A 15,213-nucleotide genomic window follows, 5' to 3' on the forward strand; every position below is an offset into this window, starting at 1 on the left:
GACGATGCGAACGATCACACGAGTACTTATACCGTTATCTACTTATTTAGGAAAACTTAAGAGTATTGAGTGCTAGGCTGATGCGGACGATCGCACGAGCACTCATACCCTCGTTTAATATTACATAAATAAGAGAGAAAGGTATTGAACACTAGGACGATGCGAGCGATCACACGAGTGTTCAACCTTTAAAACATATTTTTGAAATTTTATTTAAGAAGAAGAAAAGGTTTTTAGCACAAGGACGACGCGAGCGGTCACACGTGTGCTTAACCTTCAAAACGTATACTTTTTGTAAATTTATTTAAGGAAGAAGAAGAGGTTTTTAGCACAAGGACGACGCGAGCGGTCACACGTGTGCTTAAACCTTTAAAACATATTTTTGAAATTTTATTTAAGGAAGAAGAAGAGGTTTTTAACACAAGGACGACGCGAGCGGTCACACGTGTGCTTAAACCTTTAAAACGTATTTTTTATGTAAATTTATTTATTTAAGAAGAAAAAGGTTTTTAGCACAAGGACGACGCGAGCGGTCACACGTGTGCTTAAACCTTTAAAACATATTTTTGTAAATTTATTTAAGGAAGAAGAAGAGGTTTTTAACACAAGGACGACGCGAGCGGTCACACGTGTGCTTAAACCTTTAAAACGTATTTTTGAAATTTTATTTAAGAAAAGAAGAAGAGGTTTTTAGCGCAAGGACGACGCGAGCGGTCACACGTGTGCTTAAACCTTTAAAACGTATTTTTGTAATTTTATTTAAGAAAAGAAGAAAAGGTTTTTAGCACAAGGACGACGCGAGCGGTCACACGTGCGCTTTAAACCTTTAAAACTTTTCTTGTAATTAATTTTTTTATTTAAACTATCAATATTGTATTATTAAATATATATTTTAGGATAAGTGAATGTCTAAAATAAATAAATAGAACAAAATAAAATAAGACAATAAAGAAAAATAAATAAACAAAAAAAGAAATGGGAAAGGCTGGACGAACGTTGGGGACAGTATTCAGAATGACGAGCGTTCGTTGGGGAGAGGACGAACGTTGGGAACGAAGGCTGAATAACGAACACTCGTTGAAGAGATGACAAACGGACGTTGAGAAATTGAGGCTGAAAGACGAACACTCATTGTTTGAAACTACAAACGGACGTTCAAAAATGGAACCATAAGGACGAACGTTCATTATTGACAGGACGAACGGTCGTTCAAAAATGGAAGCTTAAGGACGAACGTTCGTTATTGACATGACGAACGGTTATTCAAAAATGGAAGCTTAAGGACGAACGTTTGTTATTGACATGACGAACGGACGTTCAGATATGGAAGCTTAAGGACGAACGTTCGTTACTGACATGACGAACGGACGTTCAAAAATGGAAGCTTAAGGACGAACGTTCGTTATTGACATGACGAACTGACGTCCAAAAATGGAAGCTTAAGGACGAACGTTCGTTATTGACATGACGAACGGACGTTCAAAAATGGAAGCTTAAGGACGAACGTTCGTTATTGGAATGACGACCGGACGTTCAAAAATGGAAGCTTAAGGACGAACGTTCGTTATTGGAATGACGAACGGACGTTCAAAAATGGAAGCTTAAGGACGAACGTTCGTTATTGACATGACGAACGGACGTTCAAAAATGGAAGCTTAAGGACGAACGTTCGTTATTGACATGACGAACGGACGTTCAAAAATGGAAGCTTAAGGACGAACGTTCGTTATTGGAATGACGAACGGACGTTCAAAAATGGAAGCTTAAGGACGAACGTTCGTTATTGGAATGACGAACGGACGTTCAAAAATGGAAGCTTGAGGACGAACGTTCGTTATTGAAATGGCGAACGGACGTAAAGGCTTAAGGTTAACGAACGCTCATTCCTTTAGCTAACGAGCGCTCATTCGTTTGGATAACGAACGTTCGTTAGGGAGAAGGATGAGCGAACGATCGAAAAGGCTCAAGTTTAACGAGCGCTCGTTCATTTTGATAACGAGCGTTCGTTTTGGGGAGATGGCGAACGGACGCTATATAACGAGCGCTCATTCGTTTGGATAACGAACGTTCGTTGGGGAGAAGGATGAGCGAACGGTCGAAAAGGCTTAAGTTTAACGAGCGCTCGTTCATTTTGATAACGAGCGTTCGTGTTGTGGAGATGGCGAACGAGCGCTCCAAAAGAGGCCCAAAGCTCCCGGACGTACGCTCATTTCTGGGCCAGGCCCAGTGGAATGATTTCTAACCTAGAATTTTCTACGGGTTCTACCTTCCCGCTCTCATTCCTCACCCACTCAGACCCAACACCCTCCCGTAAGCTCCCTTTCTTATCTCACACACTCTCCATAGACCCAAGTTTCTTTCTCTCTGACCAGGAAAACCCTAAATCTGGGAAGCACGCTGCCGCCACCTCGGCTGGAACCAGCCACCGCCACCTCTGCCAAGACCACGACTTGGCCTCGCCGGTGACAACCTGAACTCCTCGCTTCGAAAACGCCAACCCAGGGACGGGTTTACCTCCCCGCGCCGCATCTCCGTCTACCTCTTCGGCCACCTCCCTCACAGCCCAGGCCGGCGGAACTAAACGCCGTAGCGCCATTAACAGCGGCCAAGCCCTGCTTCCCCACCTCCTTCGCATATGCACCACTATTCCTTCGAACCAGCCACCGCGCCACCACCTTCTATTAGTCTCGACGTCGCCAACGACACCACAGTCCACCGGAGCTACCGCCGGTTGCGGCGTTCAACCCTCTCTTTCCCCTCTCGTGAATGACGAAAACGCACTCCCTAGATGAACTCTTTCTGATTCTACCGAGACCAGCCGCTGCCGGTGAGGTTAAATGGGGTCCTTGCAACTTTCGAATGAGGAGAAAATGGCTTATGGCTTACGGAAGAGATTTGATGGAAATTACCCCTTGTATTTTTCTAAAACTCAAGAAATTGAAACACCCACTAAGGTATTTGCATCTAACTTTAAATGGTTCGTTTCATTTGGCGCAAGTGAGGGATGAATAGAGGACAGGTACCATTGGTTTCATTACGTAGTGTTCTGTGTGAGATCTCTGCTAACTCTAGGAAGATCATACGTAAAAATGGGTTGGCGAGATGATGATAGGAATACGGTAGAGGTTAGGCAGTGAGGTGGGGATGGTTAAGGGTGAGGGAGGTCAAGGAGTTTGAGGTCAGGCCGTGGTATAAGGTGTTGGAGATGGAAATGAAGAGGAGAGGGATGAAGGTGGTAGACCGTGGTCAGGAGGTGTATGATGGATGTGGATGGGGGTGATAAGCAGGGAGGAGTCAGTACCATGAGGGGATAAAGATGATAGGCTCTTCGTGAGGTGTTTGATGAGTGAAGAGTAAGGCGATGCAACAGTGAACATACAGTGTATGCAGACAAATATGCAAACAGCAGATTCAACAGAGATATGTGTAAAGGCAGCCAAATAACTCTCTAAGCAGCATTACTTACCTCTCAAAGATCTACGTGCTTTGATCAATATCGTGCTTCCACTGAGTACTCTTCTCCGGCTGCCTTCTGTCTCTCTTTGCAGATGCGAAAATGGTGAAAAACTCCTCAGCGATGGATTCTCCAAGATGAAGAACAGATATGTGCCACAACCTCCTTTTCTTCTCTCCGAAATCCTCCTGCCTTCTTGGAAAAATATCCCCCAACCACCTGGTCTCCCCCTTTTTCCCTTCCAAAAAGAATCTTAGAAAAATCCTTTCTAACAACCTTGTCTCCCCCCTTCAGACACGTCCCCCATATCCCCTTTTCCACGTTTTCTATTTTTTTTTTTTTTTTATCTTAATTTTATTTTCTTTTTCAATTATTTTTAATATTATTTTTCAATTTTTTTAATTAATTAATTATTTTTAATTATTTTGATTAATTAAATCTATTAAAACAAATTGAAAATAAGAAATAAAATAGAAATTGAATTAAAAGCATAAAAATAGAATAAAACAAAAAGGTAAAATAAAATAAATAACCAATAGAATTTTTTACAACCCGGACAAAATTGAGTGTTGACAGCTGCCCCTCTTTACTTAGATATTACTAAATAATATGAAAATTTAATCTTTTCGTATTATTTAAGTAAAGCTAAGTAAAGATAAAAACACTAATTTTGTCTGGGTTTCAATCATGAAAACAAAACGAACCAAATGATTCAAGTCACGATGCCAAACGACCAATGTCAAGTAAAGTATCAGTAACAAAAACTAAAACCTGGGTTTGACCATTGCCTCGCAGAGGGCCAAACTCACAGAACAAAAATTTAAATCCGACCATTGTCATGCAGAGGGCCGATACCAGAAAATTAAAACCTGGATTTGACCATTGCCTCGCAGAGGGCCAAACTCACATAACAGAAATTTAAATCTGACCATTGCCATGCAGAGGGTCGATAACAGAAAATTAAAACCTGGATTTGACCATTGCCTCGCAGAGGGCCAAACTCACAGAACAGAAATTTAAATCTGACCATTGCCATGCAGAGGGTCGATAACAGAAAATTAAAACCTGGATTTGACCATTGCCTCGCAGAGGGCCAAACTCACAGAACAGAAATTTAAATCCGACCATTGCCATGCAGAGGGTCGATAACAGAAAATTAAAACCTGGATTTGACCATTGCCTCGCAGAGGGCCAAACTCACAGAACAGAAATTTAAATCCGACCATTGCCATGCAGAGGGTCGATAACAGAAAATTAAAACCTGGATTTGACCATTGCCTCGCAGAGGGCCAAACTCACAGAACAGAAATTTAAATCCGACCATTGCCATGCAGAGGGTCGATAACAGAAAATTAAAACCTGGATTTGACCATTGCCTCGCAGAGGGCCAAACTCACAGAACAGAAATTTAAATCTGACCATTGCCATGCAGAGGGTCGATAACAGAAAATTAAAACCTTGATTTGTAACTTTGAAAAGTTGATAAATGCCGAGTAAAACATGAAGATTTTGCAAACAATTTTCCTCGCTTCCTCTAAGATGATGTTATGTCATGATGATGCATGGATGCATGGACACATGAGACCTTCATTTTGGTCTTTTCTTTTACTCTCGCTTTTCATCATTTTTTTTTTTTTTTTTTTTTGAAAATTCCATGCTTGGAATCCATTGTTAATATTGTCATCAAACACAATGTACGTTCAAAACGCATTCCTAAAAACAACGTTGATAGGTATAGAACCCTTTGATGAGCAGGAAGAAAGTGTAACCCTGAGTTAAAATTCTTTTTATCGCTTTTTGCAATCCAAATTAATTTGAACCCTGTAGAATGTGGAAGAATGGCTATGAAAAACAAATGAATAATGATTAACGTATGTGTGTCCCTCCTTTGGGGAAAAGTGCTATTAACATGTTGTGCTCCCATACTGCCCCAATTTTGCACAATGGAAAAGTGAAAAGATTTGGGTATGAAGGATTCCCCCAAATTGGATGATCTTCGATTGACAGGGAGACGTTTTTTTTTTTTTTTTTTTTTTTTTTTTTTTTTTTGAAAATAACACTGAATTGTGTCGTTCACCACATCATTTTGTTTCCAAGTTAAATTCGTGAGAAAGATTAGGACCAACAGTCTTCAGTCAGCGTGGACTTTTATGGGCTTGTACCGTGGTTAAAGGTCGAAGGGTTTTGAAAGAAAGGATAACAAAGGCCCAAATAAGTGTTTGATGGTTAAAGTCTTTAAACAAGAATCATTTGCAAGGTGCCCAGTCAATTGTCCTTAGGGATTTGAACTTCAAGCATATTTGTTGTTGTTTTTTCTTTCTTTCCCTTTGGATCATTCTTTTCGTTGCCCCTGTTGTGGTCTTTTATGATATTTCCCCTTTCATTCATTTTTTCTCAACTTTGGATGCTTGTGATGTACCCTTTCAAATTGACGTCGACATGCTAATGATTCTTGTCTAGGGTGATGAAAACAATTATGAATTTTGGCTCAAAAGGGGTGCAATTGGATGAACTACTTTTGACGATTGGATAACGAAAAATGGCCGCACGTCATTCCGAATCTTGTTTGTCTGACTTTCTCTTGAATTTAAACCTGAAACGAAACTATGTAGTGCACACATCAACTTCATTTTTCATTTTTTTTTTTATATCTCCCTAATCAACAGATTATCGGTGATATGTAACATGATGAAAACTGCCCCAATATTAGGCATATGGCGAAATCTTTCGTCTTATGGGAAACGAAAAAATTAGGATTCAAGTAATGTGAATGCAGATGCTTTATCAAGAAAAGAACACCGGTTACACCCAAAACCTTGAATCAGGAAAGGGCTCACCAACGGTATTTTTTCAAAACCCTCTTTTCGAAAATACTATGTCTTTGACAACTTTATTAACAACAAACTCAACATGTAACCCCCTTTTTTCTTCTTTTTTTTTTTTTTTTTTCGACATCCTCCAGGACCGAGCTCGCCAACCTGATATACCTGTGATGCTTTTATCAACACGCGTTTACTTATTTTCGTTTTCATTTCCCCTTTACTACTTAACAGCTCAGCGTGACATGCAATATTTCAGATGGAATGCAAACAACCAAAATATGAATGAACTCATGTGAAATTTATTTAGGGAATAAAACACAGAGTACAATAAGCGTTAAAGACAATATCAACATCCCTTTAATAGCAACCACTATCACGGAATCATCATGCGTAAAACTTTTTTACTGCATCAGAATTAACTGGTAATGGTAACTCCTCTCCGTCCATTCTTGTGAGAATTAGTGCCCCACCAGAAAATGCTTTCTTCACTACAAATGGCCCTTCATAATTTGGAGTCCATTTGCCTCTATGATCCTTTTGTATAGGTAGGATCTTCTTCAACACCAGCTCACCTTCATGAAATTCTCTTGGATGTACCTTTTTGTCAAATGCCTTCTTCATTCTTCTTTGATACAATTGTCCATGGCATACTGCTGTTAGTCTCTTTTCATCAATGAGATTGAGCTGGTCGAAACGAGCTTGAACCCACTCCGCCTCTTCTAATTGGGTTTCCATTAAAACTCGTAAGGACGGAATTTCCACTTCAAACGGAAGTACTGCCTCCATTCCATATACAAGTGAAAAAGGCGTTGCCCCAGTCGATGTTCGTACCGAAGTGCGATAACCATGTAAAGCAAAAGGAAGCATTTCATGCCAATCCTTATACGTGACCACCATTTTCTGCACAATCTTCTTGATATTTTTGTTAGCAGCCTCTACTGCCCCATTCATCTTTGGACGATAAGGAGAAGAATTAAGATGATGAATTTTGAACTCCTCACATAATTCTGTCATCATCTGGTTATTCAAGTTAGTGGCATTATCAGTGATGATCCTGTTAGGGATCCCATATCTGCAAATCAACTCCCTTTTTATGAACTTGGTCACTACCTTTCTAGTCACATTAGCATAAGAAGCGGCCTCAACCCATTTTGTGAAGTAATCGATTGCAACTAATATGAAGCGGTGTCCATTTGACGCCTTTGGCTCTATAGCTCCGATGACATCTATTCCCCACATCGAAAAGGGCCATGGTGCAGACAACACGTTCAAGGTCGTGGGTGGAACATTGATATTACTTGCGTATACCTGGCATTTCTCACACTTCCTCACATGTGTACAACAATCATTTTCCATAGTCAACCAAAAATACCCCGCTCTCAGTATCTTCCTGGCCATTGAGTGCCCATTCATGTGCGTGCCAAATGTACCCTCGTGTACTTCTTTTAGTATCAGCTCGGCTTCTTTTGCATCTACGCATCTAAGGAGAACCATGTCATGATTCCTCTTATATAAAATATCCCCACTCAAAATGAAGCTGCCAACCAACCTCCTTAACGCCCTTTTATCATTTTCGGATGCCTTCTCTGGATATTCGCGAGTCTTAAGATAATGTTTGATATCAAAGTACCAAGGTTTACCATCTACCTCCTCTTCGATGAAATGACAATACGCTGGCTTTGCATGACTCTTCATTTCAATCATTGGCAATTCTGCATCTTGATCAACTTCAAACATCGATGACAAGGTAGCCAATGCGTCTGCTAATTGATTATCTTCTCGTGGTATATGATTAAACGTGATGGAATCGAAATACTCAATTAATCCCCTGATGTAAGCTTGGTATGGAATTAATTTAGTATCCCTAGTCTCCCATTCTCCCTTCAATTGATGGATGACCAAAGCTGAATCTCCATAGACATCCAGAATTTTTGCTTTAGACTCTATAGCTGCTCGAATTCCCATGGCACAGGCTTCATATTCTGCGATATTATTCGTGCAATTAAAACACAACCTTGCCGTCATTGGAATGTATTGATTCTTAGGAGAGATAAGCACTGCCCCTATTCCATGCCCCATTACATTCGAGGCCCCATCGAATAACATCGTCCAGGCTTTTTCATCTTTGTCCTCTTTATTCTCAGCAAATAAAGCCATGATATCTTAATCAGGAAATTCAGGTTGCATTGGCTGATAATCATTAATGGGTTGATGGGCTAAATATTCCGCTAAAGCGCTACCCTTGATAGATTTCTGAGTAACATATACAATGTCGTACTCTGACAATAGCATCTGCCATCGAGCTATCCTTCCAGTGAGAGCAGGCTTTTCGAAAATATACTTGATAGGATCCATTTTAGATATCAACCAAGTAGAATGACTCAACATGTATTGCCTTAAACGATGAGCAGCCCACGCCAGTGCACAACAAGTTCGCTCTAACGACGAATATCGTCGTTCGCAATCTGTGAATCTCTTGCTCAAGTAATATATGGCATGCTCTCTTTTCCCGTCTTCATCATGCTGACCCAATACACAACCCATGGAATTATCCAATACGGTCAAATACAAAATGAGCGGCCTTCCTGGCATAGGTGGACGCAATACAGGAGGGTCTTGCAGGTATTGTTTGACTTTTTCAAAAGCAACTTGACAATCTTCATTCCAGACTACGGCCTGGTTTTTCCGTAGTAACTTGAACATTGGTTCACAAGTATCAGTTAATTGGGAGATGAACCTAGCAATGTAATTCAATCTTCCCAAAAAACCTCGAACCTCCTTTTCTGTTCTGGGCGCAGGCATTTCCGTTATCGCCTTTACTTTGTCCGGATCAACTTCTATCCCTCTTTGACTAACAATGAAGCCCAACAATTTTCCAGACTTTACTCCAAACGTGCATTTGGCAGGATTTAATCTGAGTTTGTACTTTCTCAGTCTCTCAAATAATTTCCTTAGATTGAAAATATGGTCCTCTTCTGATTCCGACTTTGCAATCATGTCATCCACATAAACTTCAATTTCCTTATGCATCATATCATGAAAGAGTGTCACCATTGCCCTTTGGTATGTTGCCCCAGCATTCTTGAGTCCGAAAGACATCACCTTATAACAGAATGTTCCCCATAACGTGATAAAGGTCGTTTTTTCCATATCTTCCGGTGCCATTTTAATTTGATTATATCCCGAGAATCCATCCATGAATGAAAATAACGAAAATTTGGCCGTATTATCAACCAGAGTATCAATGTGTGGTAACGGGAAATTATCCTTCGGACTTGCACGATTCAAATCACGATAGTCAACACACATCCGAACTTTCCCATCCTTCTTAGGCACTGGTACCACATTCGCTACCCATTGTGGGTATCTTGCCACGGCCAAAAATCCTGCGTCAAATTGCTTTTGGACCTCTTCTTTAATTTTTAGTGACATTTCCGGCTTCATTCTTCTTAGTTTTTGCTTGACTGGAGGGCATTCTGGCTTGAGTGGGAGCTTATGCTGCACAATATCGGTATCCAGACCCGGCATGTCATTGTAAGACCATGCGAACACATCTTTAAACTCCTTCAATAGGGCACGCAATCTTTCCCTCACTTCTGTTTTCATACTAGTACCGATTTTCACTTCCTTTATCTCATCATTCTCCCCCAAGTTGAGTATTTCAATCTCCTCCTGATGGGGTTTTATCTCCTTAGACTCTTGTTCCACTAATCTCAATAATTCTGGAGAGGGTTCCACATCATCTTCGAAATCATCTTCCGTATTATTGATAGGGTGCTCAAAATTAGGAACATTGATATCATTATTTTCAAAACAATCATTGTCACATCTGCATCATTTAAATTTATGAAAAAGTATAAATAAATGAGGTAAACAAAGAAAAATGCCAAATGATGATGAAATGCAACTTTATTATCACGCTGAGTGAAAAGTAAAAAGAATCAATCCACAAAACTTCAGTTCTAAAGCCCCAATCGAAACTATAAGCTTAATTAAAACTATTACATTTTGTTCACATTAAGCATCACAGGTAAATCCAGTGTTTCCCAATTGTTGAGTTGAGTATCAGGGGAGCAAGCCCACACAAAGCTCGAACTTTGAGGCCTTTCTTCATCCTCCACGGCTGCTATCTGGCCAGTGTTGATCCACCCAGCACTGCGGAAGCTTTCCTTGATGCCAACAATGTGAATTTTGCTCTCTCTGGGCCCTCGTCTTTCTGCACGGGCCAGACTGCGCTCTTTTCTTTCTTCAATCATCCTTTTCCTGTCTTCCTTGGTAGGTTTATACCCCAAGCCATATCTGTTCTTGTTTTCAACGATTTCTAGAGGGAATGCTCGCCCCTGCCGATATTTGCCTAAACCTTCCCCATATATATAGCCCTCTCTTAGCATAATCTTGGCCATCATAATAGAAGCACATGATAGGCGAGGATTTACTGGAAACGGTTCCACACAAGCATTTCCCACAATTTCCAACGATTGGAAGGCTGTCTCGAGAGCTTCTTCAGCCGCCTCGATGTAGCGCGTGGATGATGGTCCACTCACCAGAAGATCCTCTTCTCCTGATACTATCACCAGCTTATCTCCTATCACATACTTCAACTTCTGGTGTAGTGTAGAAGGCACAACTCCCGCCGAATGAATCCATGGGCGTCCCAACAAACAACTGTAAGCTGGCAGGATTTCCATAACCTGGAATGTTATTTGAAATACACAAGGGCCAACTTGCATTGGTAAATCCACCTCTCCCATCACTTCTCTTTTACTGCCATCGAACGCCCTCACAATCATTGAACTCGGCCTCATATGCATTCCTTCGCAAGGTAGCTTTTCCAAGGTTGCTTTCGGCATAACATTCAAGGAGGACCCATTGTCCACTAAAACACGCGCTATAACATGATCCAGGCATTTCACAGAGACGTGAAGAGCCTTGTTATGCCCTCTTCCTTCAGCAGGTATCTCTTCATCCGTAAAGGTGAGATAATTATTAGCAACAATATTGCCAACAATACCCTCGAATTTATTCAATGAAATACCTTGCTCCACATGAGCCTCACTGAGTATCTTCATTAGCAACTTTCTGTGTGATGCCGAATGCATGAGCAAGTCTAACAAGGATATACGAGCAGGCATACGATTTAACTGTTCCACCACCTTATATTCACTTTGTTGTATGAATTTTAAAAATTCACAAGCCTCCTCTTCAGAAACTTCTCTCCTCTCTTCCTTGTCGGGGATCTCCTCTGTCTGTGCACCTTTCCCCTTTAAGAATTCTTTTGCCTTCGAGGCCATCGTTGCTTCATTATCATTAACCTTTTCTCGTGCCAACTCAGGTGACGTGAAAATTCGACCACTCCTAGTCATTCCCCCTATCCCTGATATGTTTTTGACGACAGGGTCAACGCTTTGCGTTTCGCCTGACGCATACGTCCCATATCTCCATGGGACGGCTTTTTCGTTCTTGTAAGGAAAAGGGGCTGGTACATGGATAACCACAGGCGACCTTCCTTGAGTTGGTGGAATAGAGGTAGTCTTAGTGAAACGAATCACCAATGGTTCTGGTACAATCATGCCGGATTCATCACCAGTTTGTGCAAATACCTCTCCCTCCTCATTCTTGTAACATACCTGCATCAGACCACGATCTAGCAGGTCTTGCAGAATTTCTTCAAACTTAATACACTCCTCAATAGAGTGCTCAGCATCTGGGTGGAGCGCGCATGCCATACTCTCATCATAATCACCCTTCAAGATACCTACTTTCAGCAACGCCTCCAAAATAAACCTCCTGGAGCTCCTGATTTCTTTCACATTTCTCACCAGCTCATGTTCTTTCACTTCGACAGCATTCGTCGAAGCACTTCCATGCCCAGATAAAGGATTGGACTCGACACTAGGCTTATCCTCTTGGAACTTTAACCACCCAGAATCAATTAGAGTCTGCACTTTATGCTTGAAAGCCAGACACCTCTCAGTGGAATGACCAACGGCTCCTCCATGATAACTACACTTTGCATCTGCATCATAACCTCTTGGGTACGGAGGCTGCAAAGGCTTCAGGGGACAAACGACAACTAGACCTTGTTTGATAAGCTGAGGCAATAATTCCGTATAAGTTGTAGGAATTGGAGTAAAATTAACATAATTTCTTTCCTGGTTCCTTCTTGGATAAGCATTTGGACCCACATTCATATTGGAACCTACATTTGCCCCACCCCTCCAATTATTCATCGGAATGTATTGTGGTTGATAGTACCCTGGTTGTTGTTGAGGCCTAATTTGATGACCAAATGACGCGTTAGCTGCATGTGGATGTTGACCCCAGTATGGTCGATAGTTATGGGTGGGAGCTTGACCTCTCCACACGGGGGTTGCAGATGTTGCATGCACATCTCCCTCCTTTCTTTTCCCTGAGTTGAAATTGGGTTTTTTGGAGTTTGCACCCGCCGACGAGCCATATGCAATCTTCCCATTTTTCAACCCGATCTCTATTCGCTCGCCTATCACGATGATATCGGCAAAATTTGAAGATACATTTCCCACCATATGTTCATAAAATGGTGGTTGGAGCGTATTTACAAACATTGCCACCATTTCTTTATCATACAAAGGCGGCTCAACTTGTGCAGCCAATTCCCTCCACCGCTGAGCATACTCCTTAAAAGTTTCGTTGTCTTTCTTCGACATGTTTTGCAGCTGTAAACGATCTGGCGCAACATGTGTATTGTATATATACTGCTTCACAAAAGCATCAGCCAAGTCCGCCCAACAACGAATTCGAGCCGGCTCCAAATGGGTATACCAATTTAACGCCACTCCAGCCAAACTATCTTGAAAAACATGGATGAGCAGCTGCTCATCATAAGCATATGCAGCCATCTTTCTGCAAAACATGGTTAGATGGCTCTTTGGGCATGTATTTCCCTTATACTTCTCAAAATCTGGCGCCTTGAACTTATGTGGAATTTTGACGCCAGGAACCAAGCTCAATCTAGAAACATCCCCAAATCCATAACTTTCGTACCCCTCCACAACCCTCAATCTTGCCTCTAGGCTCTCCAGTTTATCTTTCGCCCCATCAACATTACTAATTACCCCCTGAAACGAGGTATGTGGTGCAGCCCCTGTAGAAAAGCCCTCTCCGGTAATCACAGGTGGCACCGGGGTTACTCGTATTCCATCGGTCATGCTTGCATGCATCCCTTCATTTACCATAGGTGCAGACATTACAACAGGCCCCTGAGTACAGATTGGCGGTACGTTGGCAGTGGTAGGAAAAGAGAATGAAGTCTGCTCCCCTTCTGTGTATTCTCCCACAGGTGGGGTATAACCTGGGGGTAATCCATACATTGGGAACGAAACAGATTGGCTCCCAGCATTGAACATCGGAGGGTAATATTGAGCACTTCCTTCGACTTGCGCAGGCGTCCCCCCTCCCGTAGTCTTCAGGGCTTCGAGAGCCGCCAAAATCTGGGCCATCTGATCCTTCAACTGGTTGACATCGGCCTTAATAGATTCGTGTGACTGCTCCCAATTCTCCATGACCTTTGAGTTAGCTCTGGTCCTGTACGGATGTCGTGGAAAATTTGCCGTTGTTTTCTCACTTGTACTGCTGATTATTATTATTTATTTTTTTTTATTAAATTAAATTAGATAAGGATGAAAAATGCAAAACAAAAGAAAACATGATGCATGCTAGTGATAAGTGGAAATCACAGGATAACGATGACAATACTGATGGAAAATTAACACAAGCCGATACCAAACAAACATCCCTTATCTTTCATTTAAAGGAAATTTGATCCATTACATAGTCTAAGGAACAAAACATATAATTCCGATGTACATCAATCCCGCGCCCGGGCAATGAAAGATTTCATCTCTCCCACCAACCATTTACAATGATTAATAAACAATTCTATTTCCGCTGGTGAGTTACAAAAATGAGTGCTTGCTTCAGCATTCGACACCATCCTGGGGATGTCTTCAATTGCCCCGTTTGCCAAAGCAGCCAACTGAGAGAATCTTTCCTTCCAGTGCTTTACAGCCATTTCTTGCTCGGCGATGTGCTCTTCCATTCGCTTTATCAAGGCCTGATGCCTTTCTTCAAAATCTATCGACCTCCATCGCTCCTCCTGTTCCTCGATATATTCCTCCATTTGTTTTATCAGAGTTCGATGCTCTTCCTCTGCTTCTGTTAGCTTCCAACGCTCCCTATTCATATCCGCCTCAAACGACATGGCCATCTCTTTCATCTCATGCCCCGCTTTTTCTATCTGAATCTGCGCTTCTCTTAATCTCTTTAGGGCTTCTCGTTTATCTCTTTTGGCTTCTTCGTAGAGGTGCTTCCATTCCTTTCCCTCTTCTAAAGCCACCTTCTTCTCATTTATCCTCATGGATAATTCCTTACTCGCAGCTGCCAGATCCTGTTTCACTCGAAATGTGTAATCCCTTTCAGCCTTCTGGCTTTTGACAAGGTTTTCATAAGCCCGCGACTTTTCTTCATTATCATTTTTCATATCCACAAGATCATTACGCGCCCTTTGTAATTCATTCTCCAACCTAGCATTTCTCACCCTCAATTTCTCCATCTCAGCCTTCAATTGTTGCACCTCTTCACTTTCTGGGGCTTGAGATGGTCCTTCACTAGCTGATTGATCCTTGATTGGCTTGAAAGGCAACTTGACTACTTTCACTCTCTCCAGAATCCAGGTGTGATAACTAACACTGCTATCCACTACTCCATCCCTCAAGTCCTTCTCTGCTCGAACAACATTTTCCCAGGCGCTTTTAACCTTTCTTAACAGTTCGATGAAATGCCCGTCTTCGTAATAAATGAATAGGGTAGCAAGGTAATCTGATGAAGGTGCCCCTTTTATAGGATGCCCAAATTGTCTTTGCACCAAAAGGGGGTTGTAATTGATACAGTACCGGGCGC

At 41.6% G+C, this 15,213-nt stretch overlaps 1 protein-coding gene across 1 annotated transcript; it reads right to left on the reverse strand.

Annotated features, from left to right (window-relative positions):
• Positions 1-3,477: 3,477 nt before the first annotated feature.
• LOC148197522 (uncharacterized) lies at positions 3,478-13,661 on the reverse strand. The gene is made up of 4 exons (XM_088114917.1): positions 13,488-13,661; positions 13,292-13,373; positions 10,373-12,775; positions 3,478-3,692 (listed from the first exon to the last, which is right to left on the reverse strand). Exons 1-4 carry the CDS (start codon positions 13,659-13,661, stop codon positions 3,478-3,480), a joined length of 2,874 nt encoding a protein of 957 aa, XP_087971043.1.
• Positions 13,662-15,213: the final 1,552 nt, after the last annotated feature.

This window comes from Vigna umbellata, chromosome 5 (assembly GCF_029865625.1).
Source record: "Vigna umbellata cultivar VRB3 chromosome 5, Vumbellata_1.0, whole genome shotgun sequence".
Classification (NCBI taxonomy): Eukaryota; Viridiplantae; Streptophyta; class Magnoliopsida; order Fabales; family Fabaceae; genus Vigna; species Vigna umbellata.